The sequence below is a fragment of the Piliocolobus tephrosceles genome, chromosome 11 (assembly GCF_002776525.5).
Source record: "Piliocolobus tephrosceles isolate RC106 chromosome 11, ASM277652v3, whole genome shotgun sequence".
Taxonomy (NCBI): Eukaryota; Metazoa; Chordata; class Mammalia; order Primates; family Cercopithecidae; genus Piliocolobus; species Piliocolobus tephrosceles.
The window spans coordinates 119,676,923-119,704,226 of NC_045444.1; the positions used below are offsets into that span (position 1 = coordinate 119,676,923).

Below are 27,304 nucleotides of genomic sequence, written 5' to 3' on the forward strand. Positions count from 1 at the left end.
TTTGGTTTACGTTTATTTTGCCACCTCCTTTGTTTATTTATCTTCTTATTCCCAGACTGTGGTGAGAGCCTCATTCACTCAATAGACTTCTGTGACCGCAGTGTGGGCTGGGCATTAGGGCTGTAGAGATGAGTAAGCCAGAGTGCCTACTCTGAGGAGGAGTAGAATCTAGTGGGGGAGACCAACTCAAAGGGACATTTGCTAGAACATGTAAGGGTGTTCACGGAAGCTGGGCACTTCATTGGTTTCCTCTCCCCTCCTTCCTGTCTCTCCAAAGACCCTGCCTGTCTCATCCTAATTAACCGTAAAACAGTGCACACTGTGCTTAAATAGTCAACTGCATCAGTTACCAGACTTTCTCTTAAGTATTTTCATCACTTTGCCTACAGTTTAAAATCAAACTTTTCAGCCTCAAAATTGTTTATTCTAAGCATGGTTCCTGGACTAGGGGCATCTTCTGGGAAGTTGTTAGAAACAAAGATTCTTGGGCCCCATCTCAGACCTATTCTATTAGAAACTCTAGGGGTGGGACCTGGTAATCTATGTTTTCAGAAATGCTTTAGGTGATTCTAGTGACCTCTAAAGTTTGAGCTCTACCACCTTTACTGCTACTCAGACTTCCCGGAACCAGCAACATTCCCATCACCAGCACACAGAAAGTGAGAAATGCAGATTGCTGGGCCTTGCTAGGAAGGCAGATCGCCTGTTAGTGGGCTCCAGGAATCTGTGCTTGAAACATGCCCTCCGAGTGGTTGTTTTTTCCTACTTGCCAAAGCACCTTCGTGGGCTGATGATATTCATTGTAAGTAAAATAGGAAGTCCTTGGAGGCTTTGGGTCGTGAAAAGAGCTGTATCCTGCTTGCCTTAGTCTCCCTTAGCATTTCTGTTGAGTTCTGTGTCTTGGTAGACTTTGAAGTTTAAGCATCTAATCCTGAGGCCTCTCTGCCTGATGATCTTGCCTCCATTTTGCCTTCCTAGGAGATTCCTACTTTAGTTCCTCTTGGGAAACCCCTCCCAAAATGAAACCATCCTTGTCTGGGGAAATCTTTGCCTCTGAACGTGATTAACACTTTCTCTCGTCACTCTGATACACTTTTGTTTTTCTTTATGTTGTTAGTTTTAGTTTTTTTTTTTTTTTTTTTTTGAGACCGAGTCTCGCTGTGTCGCCCAGGCTGGAGGGCAGTGGCGCAGTCTCAGCTCACTGCAACCTCCGCCTCCCGGGTTCATGCCATTCTCCTGCCTCAGCCTCCCGAGTAGCTGGTACTACAAATGCCCGCCACCACGCCCAGCTAATTTTTTGTATTTTTAGTAGAGACGGGGTTTCACTGTGTTAGCCAGGATGGTCTCGATCTCCTGACCTCGTGATGCACCCACCTCGGCCTCCCAAAGTGCTGGAATTACAGGCATGAGCCACCGCACCTGGCCTGTTGTTAGTTTTTATTTCATGAATCTGTTCTATAGCTAGCCAGCTCCTTGGAAGGCGGGACCACGTCCTACATGCTTGAGTCCAGGAGTTCGAGGCCAGCCTTTGCAACATAGATACCATCTCAATACTTTTTTAAAAGGTGGGGACCGGGCATGGTGGCTCATGCCTGTAATCCCAGCACTTTGGGAGGCCAAGGTGGGTGGATCACCTGAGGTTAGGAGTTCGAGATCAGCCTGACCAACATGGTGAAACCCCACCTCTACTAAAAATGCAAAAAAATTAGCCAGGTATGGTGGCATGCGCCTGTAGTCCCAGCTACTCTAGAGGCTGGGGCACAAAAATCACTTGAACCCAGGCGGCAGAGCTTACAGTGAGTCGAGATCACGCCACTGCACTACAGCCTGGGTGACAGAGCAAGACTCCATCTCAAAAAAACAAAAAGGTGGGGAAGATCTGATAATTATTCTGCCTAATTTAGGATAGTTTCATGTAAAGTGTGTTCTACTTTCTGATCTCTTGACGTTACTTCTTGGGCTAAGATTGGGAAAGTATCAGGTTGCCTCAAGATAAGGTATTAGTTTGTGCTTAGCTTTGTAATAACAATACATATAGAGATGGAAAGACTGCTATACTGCCACCTTTATCCCCCTCTTTTTATTTTATTCTAGGTCATATGGAGTGGGCAGTTCTTTCCGCTCTCTTCAGATGTTGATATCCTAGTGTCCAGCCTTATTCCTTTTCTCCATCTACAAGCTTTCCCCAGGCACTGATTTCAGCTACTCACTATAATCTGATAATTCTCACCTGTGACACCAGCCTTCTCTCGAACTATAAATCCACAGTTCTAGTTGTCTTCTGCTGTTTCTGAGATACCATGTAAACACTTGGCAAAGATTCCAAAACTGCATTGATTCTGGAGGTGATCTGAACTCACTCCCGTGGCCTTAGGCACATCTATTTGCTGACAGTGTCTACATGTTAGCCTCTAGCTTGGACTTCTCCTTGAGGTTTGGACTCTTTTTTTTTTTTGAGACGGAGTCTCACTCTGTCGCCCAGGCTGGAGTGCAGTGGCCGGATCTCAGCTCACTGCAAGCTCCGCCTACCAGGTTTACGCCATTCTCCTGCCTCAGCCTCCCAAGTAGCTGGGACTACAGGCGCCCGCCACCTCGCCCAGCTAGTTTTTTGTATTCTTTTTAGTAGAGACGGGGTTTCATCATGTTAGCCAGGATGGTCTCGATCTCCTGACCTCGTGATCCGCCCGTCTCGGCCTCCCAAAGTGCTGGGATTACAGGCTTGAGCCACTGCGCCCGGCCGAGGTTTGGACTCTTAATACTCAGTTTCCAGTTGGCAATACTCAAGTTTTCACTTGACTGGCCACAACTGAACTCTTTAGGCCTCCCCCAAAACCTGCTGCTCCCAGTCTTGCCCATTTCAGTGGCTGACACATGCCTTCTACCAGTTGCTCAGGCCAAAAGCCTTGAGTCATCCTTGACTGCTATCTTTCTTCACACCCCATACCCAATTCAAAGTCAAGTCCTGTAAGCACTGTCTTTGGAATGGATTTAGAATCAGACAGTATCTCACCTCACTGCTCCCACCCTGGTCTGGGCTGCACTGTTCCATATTTGCACTTCGCAGTAGCCTGCTGGCTGGTCTTCCTGTTTCAGCCCTTACCCCATGCAATCTGCTGTCCTTTTAAAACCTAAGTCATTCAGCTGCTCAGAGCCCTCCAGCAGCTTCCCTTCATGCCTAGTATACCTCACAGCCCTCAGAGGGGTCCACAAGGCTCTGCATCATCTCCCCACCTCCTCCTTGGCCGCACCTCCTCTGTCCCCCTGTGCTGGGGCTTCAGTCACCCTTCCTGCAAATACACCACCCGCTGTATGCCTCTCCAGGCCCTGCTGCTGCTACTCCCTCTGTCCAGAGGGCCCTTCCCCCAGGGGTCCACATGGCTTATTCCTCACTTCCTTACAGTCTCTAGTCGTGTGTCACATTGGAGAAACCCTCCTCAATTACATTAAAATAGTGCCGCCCCCCCCCTTCTCTTTTTTCTTCTGGAGTTTTCGGCAAGCACATGTGACTCCTGACCTCACACATGCTCTCAGTTGACTGTCAGCTGTGTGAAAGCAGAGCCCTGCACTCACTGCTGCCATCATCGGCACTCAGGTCCTTGCTGAGCCAGTGGGCCTCGTTGGTGTGCCTGTTACTGGGACTTCATTCAGGAACTTTCCACCCTTTATTCCTGACATGCCTGGTGGTCACAGTTGCTTTGCTTTTTTCCACGTGTTTCACGTCTCCTCCTTTCCACTCATAGTGCCTGTAACCACAGCTGCTGGAGACACCCAAATGGTTTATTGGCTTTGTGAACATGTTTCTGGAGTTGTTGTTTCACTGCCTAATTGGAAAGATTTGGAGTCTCATTTTTCCCCTCCTTTTTTTGCACATTCTCTTCATCTGCCTGGTTTGCCAATTTAGTCCCGGACATGACGGCACATGGAATGACAGTCAGCTACAAGAAATGGCCCAGCTGAGGATCAAGCACCAAGAAGAACTGACTGAATTACACAAGAAACGTGGGGAGGTAAATTAGCCCTTTTCCTCATCTGTCTTCTGCCCTCTATGAGAGTCCTGTGGGGAGTAGGGGAGCTCAGTCACTTCTCACCAGAATTGGCAGCAGCCTTAGCCATATGTGGCATCAAAAGCCTTCTCTATAGGAATAGAAGGGCAAGGAAAACAGAATGAAAAGACCAGGCAGATGGAGGCCCATCGCCAGAAGGGCAATCCTGTGAGAGCGCTGCCAGTTACCATGCTCCAAAATCAGCATGAGGGGCAAGAGTGGAGAGGCTTTAAAGAACAAAAACCTGCTCCCTGGCCTGCTGAAGGCCTCACTGATGGTTTCATAAAACTTTTCAGTACGAACCCTGAAATTTCAGAGCCGTTCATGAGAAAGAATCAAGTCCAAGGATGTGTTCGCCTGGATGATGGTCTTACGGCAAAGCTCCAGTTGGGAAAATACAGTTCACCATCAATACAGCTGAATTGATTGTCTTTTCAGCAGAAATGAGTCTCCAAAAAGGTAGCTGAGGTTGAGGAGTAGACAGTTGTCCTCAGTAAGCCTCTGGCAGTCACCTGGAACACTTCTCATTCCAGCCAAGCTGTCCTTCAACAGGGAGCGGCAGGGACAGTTCCCCTTTGTGTCCCCATAGGTGCCTCGGCTCCTTGCTATCACCCAGCTGCTTTATTCTTTCTTAAATATAAATCACCACCCACTGTGTAGTTTCCAGGTGAGGTCCTAAAATTTTATTTATGAAAGTATTCTTCTTTATCTCCCAGTTAGCTCAATTGGTGATTGACCTGAATAACCAAATGCAGCAGAAGGACAGGGAGATGCAGATGAATGAAGCAAAGTGAGTAGAGACCGTGCCTCCTTGGAGCCTGGTCATTGGGTCCCATGTCCTTGTTCTGCTGACCTCTTGTGAGCAGGGCCAGTGGCAGTGAGTGGCCACAGTGCACTTAGCGAGAGTTTGATTTTCAGTGCATGCACGCTCTGGGATCCTTTTCTACCAGCTCTGAGAAGGAAAAGCAAGGACAGTCCCGCAAGCTTCTAGCGTCCTCCTAGGGAAGTCGCCTTGGCTCTTGCAAGTTTCCCAGAGACACTCAGCAGTTTTCCTGTGGCTGCTGTGTGTGGGAGCTGGTATGTTCCTGTGGTGGAGATGGTAGGGCCAGGATAGCTGAGCGCATGGCCCTTGGGAAAAGGGGAATGAGTTTGTGAGCAAAACTGTTGCTGATCAGAGAGAAGCCTGGCAGACAAGATAAATTGGGACTCTGAATCCTGAGACCTTGGAGCTGGGGTGGGGGGGTGCTTGGGTTTCCTTAATATGTGAAAAGAGATCTAGAGGCTTGGAAAGGCAGGGCACTTGCTCAGGCATTCTTGCTTGGGAAATGTCAGAGCTGGTGAAATATATAGGGTTTCCAGCCTCCTTTTAACTCCCCTTTACCAGTCTAAGCATCGAATGTTTCTGTTCCTTCACGTCTTGTTTTTCCTAGTCATTAATTGGATTGATTTCACCTGAAGTGTTTCCTCTCCTAATGGATTATCCTGTACATCATGGGGATGGGCCTGGCTAAAAGATGTAACAGACAAAGTGTTGAGCACGCAGCCCGGTCCGTCTGGCTCTGGCACAGGGCTCTGGCGAGGTACTATTCCTCCTCTGATGTCATGCTTCCAGGATCGCAGAATGTTTGCAGACTATCTCTGACCTGGAGACGGAGTGCCTAGAACTGCGCACTAAGCTTTGTGACCTTGAAAGAGCCAACCAGACCCTGAAGGATGAATATGATGCCCTGCAGATCACTTTTACTGCCTTGGAGGAAAAACTGAGGAAAACTACGGAAGAGAACCAGGAGCTGGTCACCAGGTGGATGGCTGAGAAAGCCCAGGAGGCCAATCGGCTCAATGCAGAGAATGAAAAAGACTCCAGGTGGGCTATCAATCCACAGTTAGTGGTTTCCGTCCTTAGTAGAGTAGAACCTAGGTCTTTGCAAAGAAAGACATAAACCTGGCAGTTACTGCAGGAGGTTTGCCAGGGAATTCTTTCAGTGTTTCGAGGAGAAAGGCTAATTCTGAACAATATAAATTAAACCAGAGTTAGAAAAAGGAAAGAAACCACAGTTAGAATTCTTCCCTATAATTTTGTGAAGCTTTTTGTGTCCATATAAAAATTCTGATCTTGCTAATGCACAAGAAGGCTATAATCCAACCTCATATGAATATAGATGTGAAATTCCTAAATCAGACTCATTGATAGATTTTTATTTATTTATTTTTTGAGACAGAGTCTTGTTCTATTGCCCAGGCTGGAGTGCAGTGGCGTGATCTCAGCTCAGTGCACCCTCCAGCTCCCAGGTTCAAGTGATTCTCCTTCCTCAGCCTCCTGAGTAGCTGGGATTACAGGCATACGCCACCACGCCTGGCTAATTGTTGTATTTTTAGTAGAGGTGGGGTTTCACCATGTTGGCCAGGCTGGTCTCAAACTCCTGACCTCAGGTAATCCACCCGCCTCGGCTTCCCAAAGTGCTGGGATTACAGGTATGAGCCCCCGCGCCTGGCCATTGATAGATTTTTAAAGAATTCACTGCAATCCTACTAAGTCTATTTAGGATAAATCTGAAACCTACTGAGACGTGGGAATTAAAAGGTGGATTATCAATAAATCAGTTACATTAGGAATTCGAATCTCTGTTGTGGGAAATGTGTGTGTTTAAAAGCTGCCCCAGAGAGTCCAGTCATCCCCTGGTCAAGGCCCACTGATCAACCATCTATATACACTCTTACAAAAACCTACAAGAGAACAAGGAGAGGTTCACTCTCACAACTCAGAGAACACCGATCTGGATGTTCTGGCCAACCAACCATTGAGAAGAAGGGGTGATCATCCACCTAGAAACCTAAGAAAATGAGCTGAAAAGCTATTAAAACAAGTTCAGCAGATGCCAGGTGCGGTACATAGCTCATGCCTGTAATCCCAGCACTTTGGGAGGCGGAGGCAGGAGGATAGCTTGAAACCAGGAGTTGGAAGAGCAGTCTGAGCAACATAGTGAGACTCTATCTGTACAAAAGGAAAAACAAAAAACTAAAACAAACGCTGAGCATGGTGGCATGTGCTTGTGGTCTCAGCTACTGAGGAGGCTGATGGGGGAGAGTTGCTTGAGCCCAGTAGGTTAAAATAACAGTGAGCCAAAGTTGTGCCACTGCATTCGAGCCTCAGTGACAGAGCGAGACCCCATCCAGAAACAAACAAAAAAGCTCTACAGATTAGAACATACATATTTTTAAATCCCCTTATCAGTAGTTTTGAGTTTGAAGAGATTATTACAGTTAATTTAAAAGTGAATAAATGACAATAAGAAAGAGTCTTTTAAAGGGAATAAATTACGATAGGAAAGAGTCTTTTAAAGGGTGATGATGGAAAAACAAGTTAGTATATCAAAGAGATGATCTGCGCTACCGTCATGTTTGTGGCAGCACCGTTCACAATAGCCAAGATACGGATTAATCTACATATTCATGATTGGCTTAGTGGATAAAGAAAATGTGCTGTACATATACACAATGGAATATTATTCGCTATAAAAATGAATTAAATCATGTCATTTGCAACCACTTGGATGGAACTGAAGGACAGTATGTTAAGTGAAATAAGCCAGACACAGGAAGGCAGATATTGCATACTTCTACATGTGGGGCTAAAAGAAAAATGTTCTAGAGATACAGAGTATAACTGTGGTTACCAGAGCATGGGAAAAGTAGTGGGGAGGGAGGTTAAAGAGAGATTACTTAATGGTACAAAAATGCTGCAAATGGATACAGAAATACTGTTAGAAGGTGTAAGATGGGCCCGGTGTGGTGGCTCACTGTAATCCCACCACTTTGGGAGGCCAAGTAAGGTGAATCACTTGAGGTTAGGAATTTGAGACCAGCCTGGCCAACATGGTGAAATCCCATCTCCACTAAAAATAAAAAAATTAGCCGGGCTTGGCGCATGCCTGTAATCCCGGCTACTCAGGAGGCTGAGGCAGGAGAATCACTTGAACCTGGGAGGTGGAAGTTACAGTGAGCCAAATATCATGCCACTAGGCTCTAGCCTGGGCAACAGAGGAAGACTCTGCCTCAAAAGCAAAACAAAAAGAATACTTAGTGCTGTGGAAAATGCCTAAAATTAATATAACCAAAAATAGGACATAAAATGGTTTCATACAGATGATTCCAATTTTGTATACTTTTTTTAAAAAATGACTGGAAGGAATTATATGTACTATTACTGGTGTTGATGTTTGGGGTGGTGAGATTATGGTTTTTGATTTCTCATTTTATACTTACTTGTATTTTCTAATTTTCTGGTTTCTATTAAGAGAAAGTAAGCTGTCCTTTTTGTATTGTTCTGTCTCACATTTACTTGAAGCAGACTTGTTTGGCTTATGCCATGGAACCTGTCAGCCGTGTGAGGGCGTTAGGGGCCCCAGGTGAGCTAGATGCTGCTAGGTTGCACGTTCACGTCAGCTGAGAGGCTGCTGGAGGGAGAAGTTGGGGAGATGTGTGGCAATGTCAAGGAAGAGCCCCTGAGCTGTGCAGTGGACGGGGTCCTCATTCCCTAGCCCACCCTTTGAAGCATCTTCCTAGGGATGTGCGTGCACTCGGAGGTATCATGTGATTGCAGATGTGGGGCCTGAGGAGTCTTCATTTGTTTAGGTAGATTCTCCTCCTAGAAGCCTTCCTGCCTCATTACCCACTTCCTGCCTCCCCAGCTTAGATGTCCCTCATCTTCCTGCTTCAGGCAGCTGTGGTCTACCTGGGCCATATGTAGCACACTGTTTTGAAATAGCTCTTCACACTCTGCCTCCTTCCCTATGCTGCCACGTGTCCCTGCGGTCAGGCACAGTGACTGCTTCATAAGATGCACTCAGGGCCGGGTGCGGGGATTCCCGCCTGTAATCCCAACACTTTGGGAAGCCGAGGCGGGTGGATCACCTGACGTCAGGAGTTCAAGACCAGCCTGGCTAACATGGAAAAACTCCATCTCTACTAAAAACACAGAAATTAGCTGGATGTAGTGGCGGGTGCCTGTAATCCCAGCTACTCAGGAGGCTGAGACAGGAGAATCGCTTGAACACAGGAAGTGGAGATTGCAGTGAGCCAAGATGATGCCACTGCCCTCCAGCTGGGGTGACAGAGACAGACTCTGAACTATTAAAGACCTTTCCTTTCAGCTATAGTGATGAAACGCTGATGACAGGTGGTGGTTTCCTCTCCCTGTGACCCTAGGTCAAGTTTTTATCCCCACTTTGCATATATTTCTATAACCTAAAGTTATAGAAAGTAGATTTCAGACAGTCAACGAGTGCTTTAATCATAGAGTAGTGGTACTCACACACCTCATACCGAGACTCTTGTTTTTCCTTGAAGAGAGTTCACAGGTTGTCTCTTCCAGGTAAGAAAATTTGGATAAATTGTATTTTTGGTAATTTGCCCTGTAAAAGTTATTTTTCGTCTTCGAGGTATAAAATCAAAAGTGTAATGTACTTTTAAAGCTATGCCCACAGCCCTTCCCAAGATTCTGCTATACTGCCTAGAGGACTTACCTTCATTTTGAGAATTATCGCTATGGTAGAAACTTAAGAGAAAGTTCAGCAGAATTCTTGATTGCAGCTCAGTAGCATTGCTGGAGTTCTGAATTAGGAGTCCTCCACCTAACAGGTATAGCCATAGTTAGAAGTGAAATTTGTCAAAGAAGAGAGTGTGAGGTCAGGGTTAGAAGTTAGGGAGTTTCTGAATTTAGGACTTGAATGAGAGACAAAAATGATTCTGAGAAGGGGAGTTAGTGGATGAAACTTTGACCATGGTAAAATTTGTCACAGCCAAGACTTCTATTAAAGTTTCTAATGTTACGTAAATTTTGACAGTTGAAGAATCTCACTATACCTCAGTTTCCTCATTTATAAGTGGCAATAATGGTATTTACCTCAAAAGGTTGTTATAAGGCTTAAATGAGTTAAAGTCTGTAAAGTAATTAACAATGTCAGGTACGGGGAAGTCCTAGGTAAATCGTCACTGTTAGTAGTCATGCTGTGGGTGTGTGAATGCAGGTTAAGCGTCCCATATCCCAAACTCCACAATGCTCCAGAATCTGAAACTTCTTGAGTACCAACACGACACTCAAAGGAAGTACTCATTGGAGCATTTCAGATTTCCGATTTACCGTCAATTCAACTGAATTTCATGTTTAGACCTGGATCCTGTCCTCAAGATTTATATCATGTTTATGCAAAACTTCGAAATCTGAGAAAATGAGAAATCTGAAACACTTGTAGTCCCACACATTTCAAGTAATGGATGCTCAACCCGTCTAAGACTATTTGCTTCAGAAAACTTAAGCCACAACCATGACTAACCCTCAGTGAGCCTGAGGCACGTGTCTATCCTAAGAGACCCTGGGTCCCAGAAGGCAGGCCCCCTCTTTTACCAGTTCACTGCTTTCTCTAATAATGTGACCTATCTCTCTTCTAGGCTTTACTCTGAAACCCTTTAAAAAGGGAGCCTCACTGGTGTTATGAGTTTGGGCTTGTGACTTTGAGTATTTTGCTCAGGGTAGTTGTTATTTCACATGCACTGAATGTGTTATTAGAACTGGTAGCTTCTAGAGAGCCCAAACCCCGTGCTTTCTTAAGCAGACATAAATGGTGGGCTTTTTTTTTTTTTTTTAACAGGAGGCGGCAAGCCCGGCTACAGAAAGAGCTTGCAGAAGCAGCAAAGGAACCTCTACCAGTCGAACAGTAAGTAAAGATAAATGAATCAAAACTGTGCTCCTGAGAGTTTGGCTCTCTTAAAAGTTTAGTTTTGTTTTGTTTTTGTTTTTGTTTTGAGACAGGGTCTTGCTCTGTTGCCCAGGCTGGAGTGTAGTGGTGTGATCATGGCTTCTAATGTTTTTATTTCTGTAAAGTCATCTTACAGATTTTAGAAAGAATACTTAAAGGAAGAAAATGAAAACATACAATTCTTCCACCACTGAGAAGTAACATTCATGTATCATTTTAATTGTATTTTGGTGGCTTCTGATTTCTCACTTACAAATAATGTACTGATATGGCCTTTGACCCTATTTCTGATTACTTACTTGAGATAGATTATTGAAAATAAAATTTGGTGGGTCAAAACTTTTGGAACATATCACCAAACAACCTTCTGAAAAGTTGCTGTTCATTAGCTGTGAATGTGAATTCTAACTTCCTGCACTCGGTACACATTACTGCCTTGCTGTTTCCTGTTCGCACTTTGAACGATCAGTTTTCTGCCTCTTCACCGTGCCTGCCATGTGATGCTGCAGTGGGGTTTTTGCTGTTGTTTTGCTTGTTTTTTCCCTCCTTGCTCCCTTTGGTTTGTAACTTAAAGTGGAAACATAAGTGAAAACTAAGATCTCTTGGAACAGAAGGAATTGAACTAGTTCCGGAGCTTTTCCTAGTCTGCCTACGAGTTAAGGTGGGGTATCTTCTCTGAGATTTGAAGCTTTGATAGTGGCGGAAAACAGTTTCCTTTGCTCTAGGATGTTTCTTTTCTATTGAAATGTGTTTTGGAATATAGTTTCAGAGTTACGATCCACTATTTTTTAAAATGTTGGTTGATTCCTTTTAAGTGGAGGGGTTTAAATTCAACTAGGAGTCATTCATCAACTAACGTCTTAATTTATAAAGAAACAAAGGTTCCCATATCATGCCTTTGCTTTAGATGTGTAGGATACGTGTGTGTCTGCACTCTCAGATGTGGAAGATTAATCTCAGTTGTATTTTCCCGAGTCACAAAGTAAATAAATAGTTGACCTGGAAATGAGATTTGGTTTCTTCAAAATAACAGTTTATAAGTGTCATTTGCATAACCAGATTGACTGTGACAATTTAGACAGGTTGAGCATCCTGCCCAAGATCATACAGGAAGGGGCCGAGGTAGGATGCAAACACAGGGCTGTAAAGGCTTGTTATTTTATTTTATTTTGAGACAGAGTTTCACTCTTGTTGCCTAGGCTGAAGTGCAATAGTGCAATCTTAGCTCACCGCAACCTCCGCCTCCCGGGTGTAAGTATTCTCCTGCCTCGGCCTTCCAGGTAGCTGGCATTACAGGCATGCGCCAGCACGCTCAGCTAATTTTGTATTTTTAGTAGAGATGGGGTTTCTCCGTGTTGGTCAAGCTGGTCTCGAACCCCTGACTTCAGGTGATCCGCCCGCCTTGGCCTCCTTAAGTGCTGAAATTACAGGCACGAGCCACTGCGCCTGGCCTAAGGCCTGTTCTTAATCTCTATGCTTCCCTAAGGAGTTTCTGGGTCCGAGGACATACATCTTTGAAAGGTTTTGATAACTTAGCAAATGCTAGTGTTTCCTTATGGTCCCGCTCCTAAGCACAGTTCCACGTACTTACAACCATAAAATTCTATTTTCAACAGGACATTGTCAAAGGCTCAGCTCATATTTGCAGTTCCTGTCTTTGCAGTTCTCCTCTCGTCCTTGTGTGGGCACAGGTGACTCTCACAAACCTAGCTCTCTGGGAAAGCCAATCAAAAAAATAAAGCACAGCCTTGTCCTCTTTCTTTAGACCTGCCTTTATTCCCTTCTACATCCTGGCCAAAATGTGGTGCAATAATTACACATAGTCCTGGAATAAATAGCTAAGGAAAATAAATTTACTTTGACTTGGTTTAACTTGCTTAGTAACAGGTTCTTAAGTATATATTTACCTAATCCAGATAATTACTCATTGAAAAGGAAAAATCTTTCTGTCAAGTTCCTGTGAATCCACACAGTAGGTGATGAAATCTTGGGTTATTACATTTAATTATCTTACTTCTCCATGAAGGTTGCATGTCAGTAGGAGGTCATTAAGACCAAAATAATTACTTGAGCTCCTCCAACTAGGAAAGACGTGGTCCATATGAGGAAGGGGGATTCCAGAGGTGCTTTGCATCCGCTGGGACAAACAGCAACAAAGGGAACATGTCCTATGACTTGATGATGTCATTTGAAGTGTGATGGCCTCTCCTAATGTCAGAGACACTGTGTATTTAAACATAAAATACGCAGAGTCAAAAATGCATAGTGCTTAGATTTTGCTTTTCTATTTTTTAATTAAAGTAATATTTGAAACTGGGTTAAGTCAGCTGTTGATTTCATGGCCCATTTAGCCATCCCTTCTTTCCCTGAATTCTTCTCCCTACACTGTTGTCATTATATTCCATAGCTGCTACCCCTAACTATCCTAGGTACCCCTCAGCCCTTGTGTCATGGGAATTATGCTTGGTGAGTACTGCAGCCCTTCAACTGTGATGCTGACTTGCTGATGGAATGCCCTACTTTGGCACTGGTTATGTGATTATAGACTCAACAGATCATATTTCATTGCTTTCCAAGTAGGAACTGTGTTTATACCTAAAAGGATCAAAAGATCACTTTTAAATTTATTCTCAGTTGAAATTCTGGATTTGATTTAACAGGTTAAATGTTTATTTTAGTGTTGTTCAGAACATGGCAGCTCTTCCTTTTTCTTCAAAGAACCTTTAACACATTGCTGTCATAGACAAGTGATTTAGGATCTAACTAGAAAATGATATTAGCATTTGCAGAACAGATGAATCACAGAGCTCCTGTTCAAGAGAATCAAAGAATCTCTCGCCTTTCTTTCAGGGATGATGACATTGAGGTCATTGTGGATGAAACCTCTGATCACACAGAGGAGACGTCTCCTGTGCGAGCCATCAGCAGAGCAGCCACGTAAGTCGGCGGGTTTGGGCCAGGGGAAAGGACAGCTTGAGGAGCAGTCTGAAGGCACATCTGTGGACATGACAAAGAATGCAGTCAGATGCACCCAACTCCTGCCCCTTTGCTGGGACACCCAGCGTTGTACACACCACAGAGGTGTCTAGTCTTTCTCACTGCACCTCTGCTTAATGGGAAGGAAGCAGAACATGGGTGGCTTCAAATGCTTCTAAATACAAAACAATGTAGTGGCTTACTAGAATATGGACAGTTAAACCTTATTAAGCGGAATGATTGTTTAGGTTTAGATCATCCTGTTTCATTCTTCCTAGGGCCTCCCCTCCCTACCGCCCTTAAAGAGTGGGGATTGGTTAGCCAGCCAGGAATTGTGAGGTTAGTTGTCTAGAAATTGTGAAGTTAGTTAGCCAGGAATTGTGAGGTTAGTTGTCTCATGCTGTATTTCCAGGGGAATTAATTTAATACTAGGGAACCTTGTTTCTTTTGAAACTTCTAGGCTGGGTTTTCCCTTTTCCCTTCCCACTATTTTCTGGCAGTTTGGTACTATGTTGGGTTTCTCTCGGCTGGGGTTTGGGAACTAAATGGGAAACATACTCCCAGGTACCTGTTTTTGTGGGCTGTTTTTATTGATTGATTATTTGGGCAAAATGTTTCTAAGGTTTAAACCTATCCTCCCCTCCTCTTTAGTAAGCGACTCTCGCAGCCTGCTGGAGGCCTTCTGGATTCTATCACTAATATCTTTGGGTAGGTTAGAAGACCTTTCCTTTTTAAAATGTGTATAAGTATACCTAAGTATATGTACATGACTTATTTTTATTTTTTAAATGTACACCAGGTTTCAGTGGTGCAGAGTATACATGTGCCTTAATATCAGCTTTTCATTTAGCTTCTTCCTTTTTTCCTCAACTTCCTTTCCTCTTAATCTCGCTGCGTGCTGATCTCTGGCCTTTCCCTTTAGTCTGTCCGAGTCTCCCCTTTTGGGACATCATTCTTCTTCTGATGCTGCCAGGTGAAACTATTATCCTCTCTTAGTCCAGCATGTGAGTGTGGGTCCTTAACAATTATGCCGATCACCGCTTCACTGCCCTCAGTCATCAGGTGTTCACGTGCTAACCAGGATGCTTTGCATGTTCCTAGGAATGCCGGGAGCCCTCAGAGCAGGGCTGCCACGTTGAACACTTTGTACAGTACTCATGCTCTTGTTGCTTTCTTTTGGCATGCGTTAGGCTCCACATTGATCACAAGTGATGAGGGTGATTCTAACTAGGCATAGAAATAAAATAGGTTTGCGAAAAATAGCAAAGAGCTACCTCAGAGCGAGCTGTTACATTGAGAAAGTTTCCCAGCAGCTTACTGACTGGGAAAGCAATTGTTCAGGATTGCTTTTCATTGTTGGGTTTTGGAGTCCATCGGTTAGTGTGCAGGATAGTAAGGCATGTGCTGGCTCTTTCTCATTTGAGTGAGGGTGCTTTTGATTTTTTTGTGAATTGTTCTATAGTTTGAAGAATCTAGAAGGGACAGGCTATCAACAGGCAGTCTGCTTACGCAAGGTCATCTTGGAGTCCTTTCTAACGATTTGATGAGCAGTAAACCTTTGCAATCCTGTCTGATATTTGTCTTTATGTTATTTCTTAGGAGACGCTCTGTCTCTTCCTTCCCAGTCCCCCAGGACAATGTGGATACTCATCCTGGTTCTGGTAAAGAAGTGAGGGTACCAACTACGGCCTTGTGTGTCTTCGTAAGTATGCTTCAGCCCCAAGCCCCACGCGCTTGATACAGTGACAGAGCCTGGCAATTAAAGGGTCCTTTCTATGCCTGCAGCTAAGCGTTCCATTGTTTTACTTATATCAAGCTTTTACACCTGTTGGCTCTGTCAGCTGTGAGAAATTGATCTGTTTTGCTTAGTTTCGGAGGAAAAAATTTGTTAACAACCATCCTCTAATAGCAGAGCTGACTGAGAAAGGATTGCTAGCATGAAGGATAGGGCAAAGGAAAAGTAATTAGGAATAGTGAAAAATGGGAGAGTGATTGATATAATTACTGTCACCAATTGGCTCCAGTTTAGAGTGAGTTGCCAGTCAGTGGTCTATTTTGGAAGTAGGACAGCTGTTGGTTTCATGAATTATACCCCTATCTGTATGACTCCCAACCATTAGGGGTCTATGATTGGAAGCAGTCCTGGGCAGAAGCCACTGTGATGGATACCAGGGCTGTCACCCGGAATTCAGAGCTGGGTCCTAGTGCTAGCAGATAGTTTGCATCCCAGCAGGGGTGATTGAGCAGAAATGGAGCCAGCCTGGGGAAACATTCAGTACCTGGCTCAGAACTGCCAAAGTACGAGGAGGGTAGGAAACAGAGCACAAAGAACAGAACCTGGAGAGCTGGACTGACTCCAGTACCGGCCTAATAACTGGCAGCGGGTGAGTGAAAGGAGCCAGCTTTCAAAGCAGGGAAGATTTTGCCGTAAAAATGGGATGGAATTTATATGGTGGGAGCTTTGGGTTCTGGGTGTAAGGAGGGACTTTGCTAGTTACACAGTGGACTGGCTGAGTGATGAACTGCCTTGACTGTTGTAAAGAGAGTTCCACTTTGGAGGAGGAGTTGGGGTGGGACATATCAAGGCCCCTTCCCAGTCCCACTCCACTCCTGTGATTCCGCGATGAACCGGGCGCCTTGCAGAGGTCGATGATGATTGGTAAAAGGTCTGATTGCACTGAATGTCACAGTCCCTTCGTTGCCCTCAACTCCCAGCAGCCCATTTTTTTCCTCCTGTCACATTTAAGTCATGTGTATGGGATCATGGAGCAGCTGATAATTTGGGATTCTGTCATTGTGTGTTTCTGAGAGTGATCGGTTCACAGCTGACAAGTATCCAACAAAACCAGTGACACAGGAGACTGACGAGTGGCAGTCATGGGCGTGATGGTGCATGATCTCCAGTTTTCAATCTGAGACCTCCTAAGGAGAAAGAAAGCATGAAAAAGAAAAGGAAATTTCATGGGGGTAAAAGGTTTGGTCACCGGTCATAGTTTTCAGCAATGGATCACAAGAGGGAGGGAAAGTGGAAAATGAAATTACCAAAGTGATGCCTGCTGTCCAGCCTGTATCGCTCTCTCCGTGATTCTTCAAGCATCTTATTTTTTTTAGTCCCAAGCGAATGTGAATATCACATATTCTCTTCCCCAAGTGACCTTTTAAACAAGTGATCATCTACTTAACAATCTCATATTGATAGTCTATGTTTTCTAGTCTTTCTTTTCCTTCTCTATTATAGAAATTCTCAAACACTTTTGCTGGAGCAATTTGAAGCCAATCCTAGGCGTTATATTTCATCCAAAAATATTTCACTACCCATAATCTTCTTAAGAGAGTATAGTGAATTTTTTGATTATTCCCTTTTCCCGTTCTAGAATGGGATGCCGGCTAGGTCTCTGTTATCCAGGCTAGAGTACAGTAGCACAATCTCAGCTTGCTGCAGCCTCAACCTTGTGCTGAAGCAATCCTCCCACCTCAGCCTCCTGAGTAGCTGGAACAACAGGTGTGTGCTACCACACCTGGCCTTTTTTTTTTTTGAGACGGGGTCTCGCTCTGTCGCCCGGGCTGGAGTGCAGTGGCCGGATCTCAGCTCACTGCAAGCTCCGCCTCCCGGGTTTACGCCATTCTCCTGCCTCAGCCTCCCAAGTAGCTGGGACTACAGGCGCCCGCCACTTCTCCCGGCTAGTTTTTGTATTTTTTAGTAGAGACGGGGTTTCACCATGTTAGCCAGGATGGTCTCGATCTCCTGACCTCGTGATCTGCCCGTCTCGGCCTCCCAAAGTGCTGGGATTACAGGCTTGAGCCACCGCGCCCGGCCTGGGTTTTTTGTTTTTAAGAGATGGGGTTTCGCCATGTTGCCCAGGCTGGTCTTGAACTCCTGAGCTCATGCTATCCACCCACATTGGTCTCCCCGAAGTGCTGGGATCGCAGATGTGTGCCACCGCACCCAGCCAGGATGCTTTTTTACTTGATTTTCTTTCTCATCCTGAACATAAGTACCATCTTTTGCCAGTGTTTATGCCAGTATCAGAAATTTCCCTATTAAAAATATAAATTCTCCTAAAATAACGACTGTCATTTTTATCCATGGCTTACTCATTAACAGGCACCATTCTGGGTTGCAAAAACCTTTCTGGAGCTGAGTAAACTGAGACTTCAGAAACTTGGCAGAGGTCACACTGCCAGTACACACTAGTCCCATAATGTTTCCACAAAGAACTACATAGAATTCCATTGTAACACAGATTGATGTTTTTGCCATCTGCTTATATGAGGTCTCATTGTGAAAGCTGTATTATGAGAGGCCATGTGCTATACATTGTTTAAATAGGTAGTATTTAATATTATTAGTAAATTAGTAATTACTAGTAGATCAGTAAGTAGTATTCAACTCAGTCTAGACCAAAATTAACCAATTCTAGGTTTACTTTTAAACTGTTAAGATAAATATAGGCCATTATTGTTAGAACAAATGATATCAATGCAAGGACCAACTTTAAGCAATCTACACAGATTTTGAGTACTTTTTGAGAAGGTTGCGCTGTACTCTGATGCAGCTGTAACTGGAAGAAGAAAATGATAATAGAATCTTAGGAGACCTGAGCTAGGAGTCCAGTTTAGTTTGTGATTGGCTCCGCCTGTCTTTAAGGATGAACGTTTGCCCGTGAATTAGGCATTTGGAGTGTTCGCGCATCTTGAGCTCTTGGAATGAGAATGACTGGGTTTGATGCGGGGTGCTTGTCTTGCAGGATGCACATGATGGGGAAGTCAACGCTGTGCAGTTCAGTCCAGGTTCCCGGTTACTGGCCACCGGAGGCATGGACCGCAGGGTTAAGCTTTGGGAAGTATTTGGAGGTGAGAGTCTGCTGCATGATCCCAGACTGAAACTTGGAGATGATGCACCCTTGCACCACAGAAAGAAGCTGTGTTGCTGGCATCTGGTTGACCTTGCTTTCAGGCACTGTGAATTGTTCATCTTCTCAAAACATACATTTTATGTAAGGGATCGTTTGAGCAAAGCGTTGTACATGTCAGTTATTCTTTACATCCGAGTGGATGTTTGCTCTCGTTTTCTATGTAGTGACCAGAAAATACTGTTAAGTTATGGATATGTTTCTGTTAGTAAGGTTTCTGTAATTTTTCTCAAGTATATACCAATCAGAACATCTTGCAAAATAGTACCATTTTTACGAGGAAAATAAGTCTTATGATCATGGATTCTATAGTTAAACTATACATTAAGCTGTAGTTGGTGCATTTAATGACAATGGCAGTAGCCTAGGGGGAAAAATTACTGGAGTCATGTCTAAGCTTGAGAAAAGAGACGTGTATTACCTAGAAAAGATGTCTTTACCAGTGTATCAGACAAGGGCCCTTAGATCAAGACTCAGTCTCTTTGGACTTTTAGGATGCTCAGAGATGGATGGCATTAAAACAGAAAATGGAAGTTAATGAAACCATCTCTTAGAAATCTGAAGCTGGGCATTTCCCAGTTTTGACATTTTCAAGATTCAGTTAAATATGCATGTATTTTTACTAAAATAAGGCCAAAGAATAAGGCGTAAGGTTTTTAATAGGAACCACTTCGTCGGGTGTCCATAGTCCATACATTATCCCTGTCCAGCAATAAATATCTCCTAAGTGATTTTGTCTGTTAATTCCCCTGATCTTCACAACAGCCCTGTGTGGTTAGAATGGTAGAGATTGAGCCATTTCACAGATAAAGGGAATAAAACTCAGACACTGCGTGATTTACATGGCTGGTGAATGATTTCCATGGTGAGGAAGTGGTGGAACTAGGACTAATGCAGGTCAGCAGACTTGAAATTCCATGCTCTTCTTACTGTAGCCTTCTCCAGCATTCTCTAGCAACTGAAAAATCATAGGGGTACTGCTTTTAAGGTTTATTAGAGCAGGAACAACTTATTAGAATAGATTATTAGTAAAGCACCCCTCCTGTCTGCCCGTCCTTTGATTTTCAGGAAAGGGACTCAGCAGTTACAGCCCATCGAAGCGTGCTAAAATTGGCTGTTTTGCCCAGAAACGTTTTAGCTTATGAATGATAATGGCTGAAGCTATTAGAAAACAATAACAAAAACAAATCATAAGAAATCTTCACATTGTGAGGCTGAGGCAAGAGGATTGCTTGAGGCCAGGAGTTCAAGACCAGCCTGGGCAACAAAGTAAGACCCTGTCTCTACAAAAAAAGTATTAAAAAGTACCTGGGTGCAGTGGCATGCACTTGCAGTCCTAGCTTCCTGGGAAGCTGAAGTGGGAAGATCAGTTGAGCCCTGGAGTGAGAGGCTGCTGTGAGCTATGATCACATCACTGCACTCCAGCCTGGGCAGCAGAGCAAGACCCTGTGTCTTTACAGAAAAAGGAAATTTTAGGGAATTTGATTTGTAAAATTGAAGTAAACAGTCTGTTTTGATTATGCCATTGAGATTTAAATAAAAATAACCCTAGAAATATTTTTGTTTTACTCGTTGGTCAGTAAAAACACTTATAAGAAAATTAGAGGTATGAACCTTTAATTCTAGTAACCTTGTTGCTGCTGAAAAGGAAATGAACATCAATTGAAGTTGATACTGACATAATTTGTGTTAGTCAAATTAAGTTTCTACCTAATCTACAGAAGTAGAAGAATGTATGGCAGCATTTCTCACAGTTTTGTGTAGGGCCTTTCTTCTACAAACAGCTTTTTCAGTCTACTAGATTTTTCCTCTTGGCTAATACTTATTTACTGAATCTTGGAAGAGGCCAAGTTCAAGAGACCTTTTCTGAAATAGTTTGGGGGTCCTGTTTTTTCATCCTTTTAGAATATCAGAAGAATGGCACTTTCTACCCACAGGGAACATCTGGTTTTGCTTATTCTCTCTAAAGCAGAAGTTCCACTGGGAATTATACAAATGCTGTTGACATAGCACCCCCCACCCCCACCCCATACCTTGTAGATAATTAGTTTTAATACAGTCTTTGTTCTTTTTGAGATCAGTCTCTCATATTGAATAGCATTAATTTTTTGGTCACTTCTTACATTTCAGCACTGTATTATGTGCCAAGCAAATAGACCAGTATTTTAAGCATAAACCAAAGAGATATTTCTTAGAATTTGCAGTAATATTTTTATCTGTGAAGACTTCATCTAAAGGAAGATCTAAGCGAATATTAGCCTTTTTCAACCCTTTTGAAAATCTTAAGAAAGCTAGGATCCAGAAGAAGCCATTAAATATGCTGTATTTTGCAAGTGGATTTAGAGGAGAGGTTCATCAACCAGGTTAACAGTCTGTGGCCTGAACGTGCATGACAGCTTCAAATCAGTATTCGTGTCACTTTGATATCTGGCTCCAATCATTATTTTTACTACTTAGAAGTACTGAATAAGATACAAATGTGTTGAAATGTTTTCTGTTCTGTGTTCCTCTTTTACAAATAAGATTACATTGCTTCCTTAATTCCTGGCTTATCTGTGTGGATCATCCTTAAGTTACCCTTTTAAAAAGAACTTAATCAAATCATTGAGGTTTTTGCTCTTCTCGGTTTGGGATTGCCGGTTACTGAAATTTCCATGTGGGTGGCCAGGCTGTCTGGAAGCAGAGCAGATAAAGTGGACGCTGCAGAGTAGATAAGGTGGACAGTGGCTCTGTTGGTGAGGGAGAGCTGTGTAGAGGGACGGGAGGTGCTGGCACTTAGTTCGCTTGCCAGGATCTTAGGTTCATGGAGATAAAGTATAAGGGCAAATTCCAGAAACTCCAAACTAGCTTGACTGGTAGTCTAATGACTAGTCATTTAAATGTAACTAACCCAATTTCTTTTCACACCTTAATGAAAATTACCACACCATGGATCTGGAAATTGACTTCCAGTTTATACAAAAGTGATAGTTAAGTTAGCACAAATACTGATCAATTCAAAGATTTATGTATGTAAGTTTTTAAAATTTACTGAGAAATAATGGAACTGAATAAACCCAGTCTCTAGTTTGATTGACATGGTTTATACATTCCTGCACTTTATTTTTCTAAAGAGAATGAATAACTACGTTTCTTAAAGAATAGAACACACATGCAAGATACTGGGGTCAGTGTCCACTTAGACATGCATTCCTCTTAGAAACTAGCAGTATCTTTTATCTCTCATATTCTGTTTGTCCTGCTATTTTGTTTGATTCTGTAAAGGTACAGGATAGCTGTTGTTTCAGCAGTATAATTGGCTTCCATTGTATTTCAGTGCCCAGTTTTAATGTATTTATTGACTTTATTTAACTTCCCATCATCCTAATTTTTTCTTTTTATACAGAAAAATGTGAGTTCAAGGGTTCCCTATCTGGCAGTAATGCAGGAATTACAAGCATTGAATTTGATAGTGCTGTAAGTATCGAATAGCTACGATTCTAGGTTTTTAGAAATAATTTAAGACATTCGGTTTTTGAAATTATAAAATAACTTACCCGATTTCTCTGCCATTCTCTGTATCTTAAGTCAAATCCATGTTAAAGAAAGATGGAAGTAGATTATAGGGTTAATTGCTGTATCAACTCTGATAAACCCTTGGGTTCTGCTTCATGCATTAGGCTTGTGATGTTACTCAGAACTCTGTATGATTTCACTTAATAGTTGTATTTTGAGTTTATAGATGCTGTACTCTAGGGGCCAGTGTGGTCTCTACCCTCAGAGATTCACCATCTACATGAGAGTGATGGGAAAGCATTAAACTGCAAAGCGCTGTGTTGAGGTTATGGTTGAGATGTGTGTGGAGTAGAAAGGAAATACGGATGAGAGAGTAGCTCATTCTGAGGCAAGGGTTAGGGGCCACAGGAAGGCATTTAAAGTGGGTCTAAAGATAATCAAAGGTCGGAGGCAAAAAGCCAGGAATGGACACCACAGGCAGAGGGAGCAGAGGAGGTTGGACTGGGCAGGTGCAGGAGCTTGGGTGGAGGTGATGACTGGGTGAGGCCAAGGCAGCATCCTCATCTACCAAGAGTCCTTATCTTGGTTGTCATCTCTGGGGAGCCTTTTTCACATTCCTGGGTGGGCTGAGTGTCTTTCTGTATTCCCAGCATCTTGTGCAAACCTATTCTATGGCACGGTGGTTGTGTATATCTGCTTCTTTTGCTAAGCTGAGAGCTGACTACCTGAGGACAGGTGTCTGGGTGTTAATCATCTTTGTACCCCCAGCACCTGGCACAGTGCCTATTAGGTTCTAAATAACTGCTCCTTGAATTTAATTGGGGAATGATGAGGGAGTAAGGTTGGAAAATGAGGGTATGTTGTATTGAAAGGTTTAGACTTCTGTAAAGCCATGTGGAGACTTGAGAGATGTTTAGAAATGGGTGTGGTGGTAAATTGTGGTATAACTGTGACAGTGTTGGAGACTGCATTGGAGGAAGCGGGTCTGCAGCAGCCCGTGCGTTCAGTGATTCTGCAGAGATGCAGAAGGCCCAGGTGGGGGCCGAGGCAATAGGGGAGAGAGGAGAGGCCCAGGCTTGACACATTGAAGACGAACAGTTCTCAGAGTGAGTGGGAGATTAGGCCAGGACAAGTCAAGGGTGCCTCTGAGGTTTCTGACTTGTTGATATTTGCTGCTAGTGAAGGTTGTTGCCAAGGGAAAAGTGAGCAGGGAAGGCTGAGTTCCATTTTGAGCTTGAGGTGTCTGCAATATTCAGGTGAAATTGAGCAGGCTCAAAAAAAAGGTCTGAGCTCGAAGGAGATTGGTGAGTTGAAGCACACTCATGACAGTAGCTGGTATTCGGGCTGGGTATATAGTTTGAGGCATCTAAACCTTCTTGGACTTGATTATTGGGGAATTTATATCGTGTGAATTTAACTCCTCTGATTTGGCTAAAAATTGGTTTTTCTCTTCTTTATTCCCATAGGGTTCTTACCTCTTAGCAGCTTCAAATGATTTTGCAAGCCGAATCTGGACTGTGGATGATTATCGGTTACGGGTAAGACCCAGTTAAGAAAGTTAGTGCAATCTCCAAACTTCATGTGGTGTTATCAAGGCACAAACTGGCAGGTGCTTAATTAGGGGACTTTGTTTTCCCGAAAATCATGCTTGATTCACCTGCCCTTTCTTTCCTCCTTGGGGAAATCTGTGTTTCCACTTTATACTCTTTGTCCAAGACTCAGTTTCAAAATATTTGCAATAGGACCCTCACATTTGCATGAAAACCTTGGGATTCTCTTCATAAGGACTAGATACTTTTGGTAGGTAGCAATTTTAGCTTAATGGCACAAAATTTAGCAATAGCATGGGAATTGTGATTCCTGTGGGCTCTAAAACCTAATTACCTCACAGAGTAAAGTGGGATATAGAAGTACAAATGGATGTATCATAGGGATAAGACAATTCTGAAACAAAAACTCCCAGTGAGAAAGAGGGGACAGGTGTCAGAGCAGGAAGAACTGATTGGATGTTGAGGAAAGCTGCATTTGAACCGCAACTCGCCGAGAATTCTCTTGGCACCCAAGATAGAGACCAAAACTTGATTGTATCATTTTTGTTCTGGGGGGGGCGGGGGGCGTAGGGGGAAGCATGTAACTTAATTTGCAGACTGTTTTTTCCCATAAGCCTGAAAGAATCATCACATAAGCTTATTAAACACAAACTACTGAAAGATCTAATGGAGGGTGAATTTGGCATTCGTAGGCATTTTACTAAAAAAAAAAAAAAAGTTCAACACAAGCCATTTGTGTGTATCAACCCACACCAGAAACAGGAAGTAATGTTAAGATGAATATTTTTTTCTTTTTTCTTTTCTTTTTCTTTCCTTTTCTTTTTTTTTTTTTTTTTTTGAGACGGAGTTTTGCTCTTATATAGAGTACAGTGGTATGATCTTGGCTTACTTCAACCTCCGCCTCCTGGGTTCAAGCAATTCTGCCTCAGCCTCTTGAGTAGCTTGGATTACAGGCGTGGCTAATTTTTATATTTTTAGTAGAGGTGGGGTTTCACCATGTTGGCCAGGCTGGTCTCGAACTTCTGACCTCAAGGGATCCGCCCACCTCGGCCTCCCAAAGTGCTGGGATTACAGGCGTGAGCCACTGCCCAGCCACACAAATTTCTTTTTTTTTTTTTTTTGAGGCAGAGTCTTGCTCTGTCACCCAGGCTAGAGTGCAGTGGCGCCATCTCAGCTCAGTGCAAACTCCACCTCCCAGGTTCAAGCAATTCTCTTGCCTCAGCCTCCCAGGTAGCTGGGATTACAGGCACCCTCCACTACGCCCAGCTAATTTTTGTTTTTTTTAGTAGAGACAGGGTTTCACCATCTTGGCCAGGCTGGTCTTGAACTCCTGACCTTATGATCCACCCACCTCGGCCTCCCAAAGTGCTGGGATTACAGGCGTGAGCCATCGTGCCTGTCCTAAATTTCTTTTTTTTTTTTTTTTTTTTTTTTTTCTGAGATGGAACCTGTCACCCAGGCTGGAATGCAATGACGTGATCTCGACTCACTTCAACCTCTGCCTCCCAGGTTCAAGTGATTCTCCTTCCTCAGCCTCCCAAGTAGCTGGGATTACATGCATCTGCCACCACGCATCTGCCACCATGCCAAATTTTTTTTTTTTTTTTTTTTTGAGATGGAGTCTCGCTCTGTCGCCCGGGCTGGAGTGCAGTGGCATGATCTTGGTTCACTGCAAGCTCCACCTCCCACGCCATTCTCCTGCCTCAGCCTCCAGAATAGCTGGGACTGCAGGTACCCACCACCATGCCCAGCTAATTTTTTGTATTTTTAGTGGAGACGGGGTTTCACCGTCTTAGCTGGGATGGTCTTGATCTCCTGACCTCGTGATCCACCCACCTCGGCCTCCCAAATTGCAGGGATTACAGGCATGAGCCACTGTACCTGGCCTAATTTTTGTATTTTTTTTAGTAGAGACAGGGTTTCCCCATGTTGGCCAGGCTGGTCTCAAACTCCTGACCTTAAGTAATCCGCCTGCCTCGGCCTCCCAAAGTGCTGGGATTACAGGAGTGCGCCACGACACATGGCCCAGATGAATTTCTTAAATCTACAAGGGAGGTGGAGGAGCTGTAGTAGAATGGTATATTAGGTGGCTTTCTGGTGATTTTCTTGAGAGGGTTGTATAGAAGATTATTAGTATTAGATGCTAGCCAATACCTCAGGGGTAGTCATTCTTAATTCGCAACTGAAAGACGATCCAGGTCCGAATGTGCAAAATAACGAGCCCTAATGATGACAAGGATGTGTTGTGAGAGCTGAGGAGCCTACGTTCTTGTCTTAATGACGGACTCGGGAAGTGCGCTGCTAGAGAGCCTGCCACGGGGCACGTCGATTCAGATGCTTGAACAGGTTCAGTTGAAGTCCTGTTGTTCTGTACTGTACACATGGGAAAGATGGCCTAGCCAGTACTCATGGCTACGTTCTGATCCATCCTGTGGAATATTGTGATTTATCTAATCATTGATCTTTTATTCTAGACTGAGATACAGTAAAATTGACCAATTATTGAAGAGGGGCCTATGGCCTTTTTTATGATAGTCCTCTAGAGGAGAAGAGGAAGAAGTTGAGTCAACCAGTAGTGCAGGATGATATTTTTTAATTGGTAAAAGAGGAGTCCTATACAGGTGGGCATCAGCCTTTGGGTTAGAAATAACAAGAAGGGGACCTAGAGCCGGGAGCTAAACTGAGAGACAAAGGTCATAGCATTGAGCTGGCACACAGAGGTCTCACTGGGGAAATGTTCTCAGTATGAGGGAGCACGGCGCAGGCTGCTGGGCTGCTGCTTCTGATGATGCCATGCTGGGGCAGGAGCCTCCTGTGCTGGACTAGTTGGCTTTTGAGTTTCTGGCCTGCTCATAACCTTGTCCTGTTCCTTGGTAAATGTGTGAAGATGGGAGGCCTTTTTCAGCAGATTCCCTGTACCCAGAGAACTCTCCTGAAAACTTTACCAGGTTGCAGAAAGTAAAATAGGCTCCTTATTCTGGGGAGTGCTGGCTTTTTTTTAGACCCCAGTTAGCAGATGATATTGGAGAATAGGAATCCATTCATCTGTGTTGTGAAACTCACAGACATCCATGCCCTGTTGGTATCTCCTTTGCTCTTATGACAATGGTGTTGGGAGAGACTGGCAAACAAGAAGCAGCTGGTTGAGTGCTTGCTTTAACATCCTTTTTGTAAATGCACCCTAGAAACAGCCTGGCATTGAAAGGAGTCCCCTGTGATGCCTCCGTTAAAAATCTAAAGTCAGTACAAAACTGCCCAGCTGCTTGGTAAGATTTGACTTGAAGAACTTGCTTGGAGAACCCCCCTGCCCAGTTCTGTCGTGGTGTGATGAAGTGGCCACAGTGAGGATTGGCTATGGCTGCTAGGTGATGGTTTCTGTTTGGAATGTTCCTCTTTGAGTTCTGCATTCTTCTGGAATCAGTTGTCTTTGGTTGGTGTTATGTTAGCTGCATGATTAAGTTGTTACCTGAATGAGCAATTTTGTGTTCAGAAATAGGGGTCGTCACTCGTTATCTGCCATGAGGCACAGAGAGAGTTTGTGCAGAGCCCAGTGGAGCAGAGGAATCTTGAAG

At 43.8% G+C, this 27,304-nt stretch overlaps 1 protein-coding gene and 1 non-coding gene across 4 annotated transcripts in view; both read left to right on the forward strand.

The window, feature by feature from the left end:
• ATG16L1 (autophagy related 16 like 1) overlaps positions 1–27,304 on the forward strand; it is a 45,190-nt gene that overhangs the window by 8,598 nt on the left and 9,288 nt on the right. For 2 of the 3 annotated variants that reach the window (XM_023188576.1, XM_023188579.1), the window contains exons 3-12: positions 3,902–4,007; positions 4,760–4,833; positions 5,656–5,907; positions 10,691–10,756; positions 13,649–13,735; positions 14,426–14,482; positions 15,374–15,476; positions 18,523–18,628; positions 22,073–22,143; positions 23,649–23,720. In XM_023188576.1, the coding sequence (XP_023044344.1) occupies positions 3,902–4,007; positions 4,760–4,833; positions 5,656–5,907; positions 10,691–10,756; positions 13,649–13,735; positions 14,426–14,482; positions 15,374–15,476; positions 18,523–18,628; positions 22,073–22,143; positions 23,649–23,720 (994 nt within the window). The remainder of the gene's footprint in view (positions 1–3,901; positions 4,008–4,759; positions 4,834–5,655; positions 5,908–10,690; positions 10,757–13,648; positions 13,736–14,425; positions 14,483–15,373; positions 15,477–18,522; positions 18,629–22,072; positions 22,144–23,648; positions 23,721–27,304) is intronic. The other variant, XM_023188577.1, reaches the window with a different exon arrangement.
• Positions 16,419–16,694, forward strand: LOC111523770. The gene has a single exon (XR_002725607.1).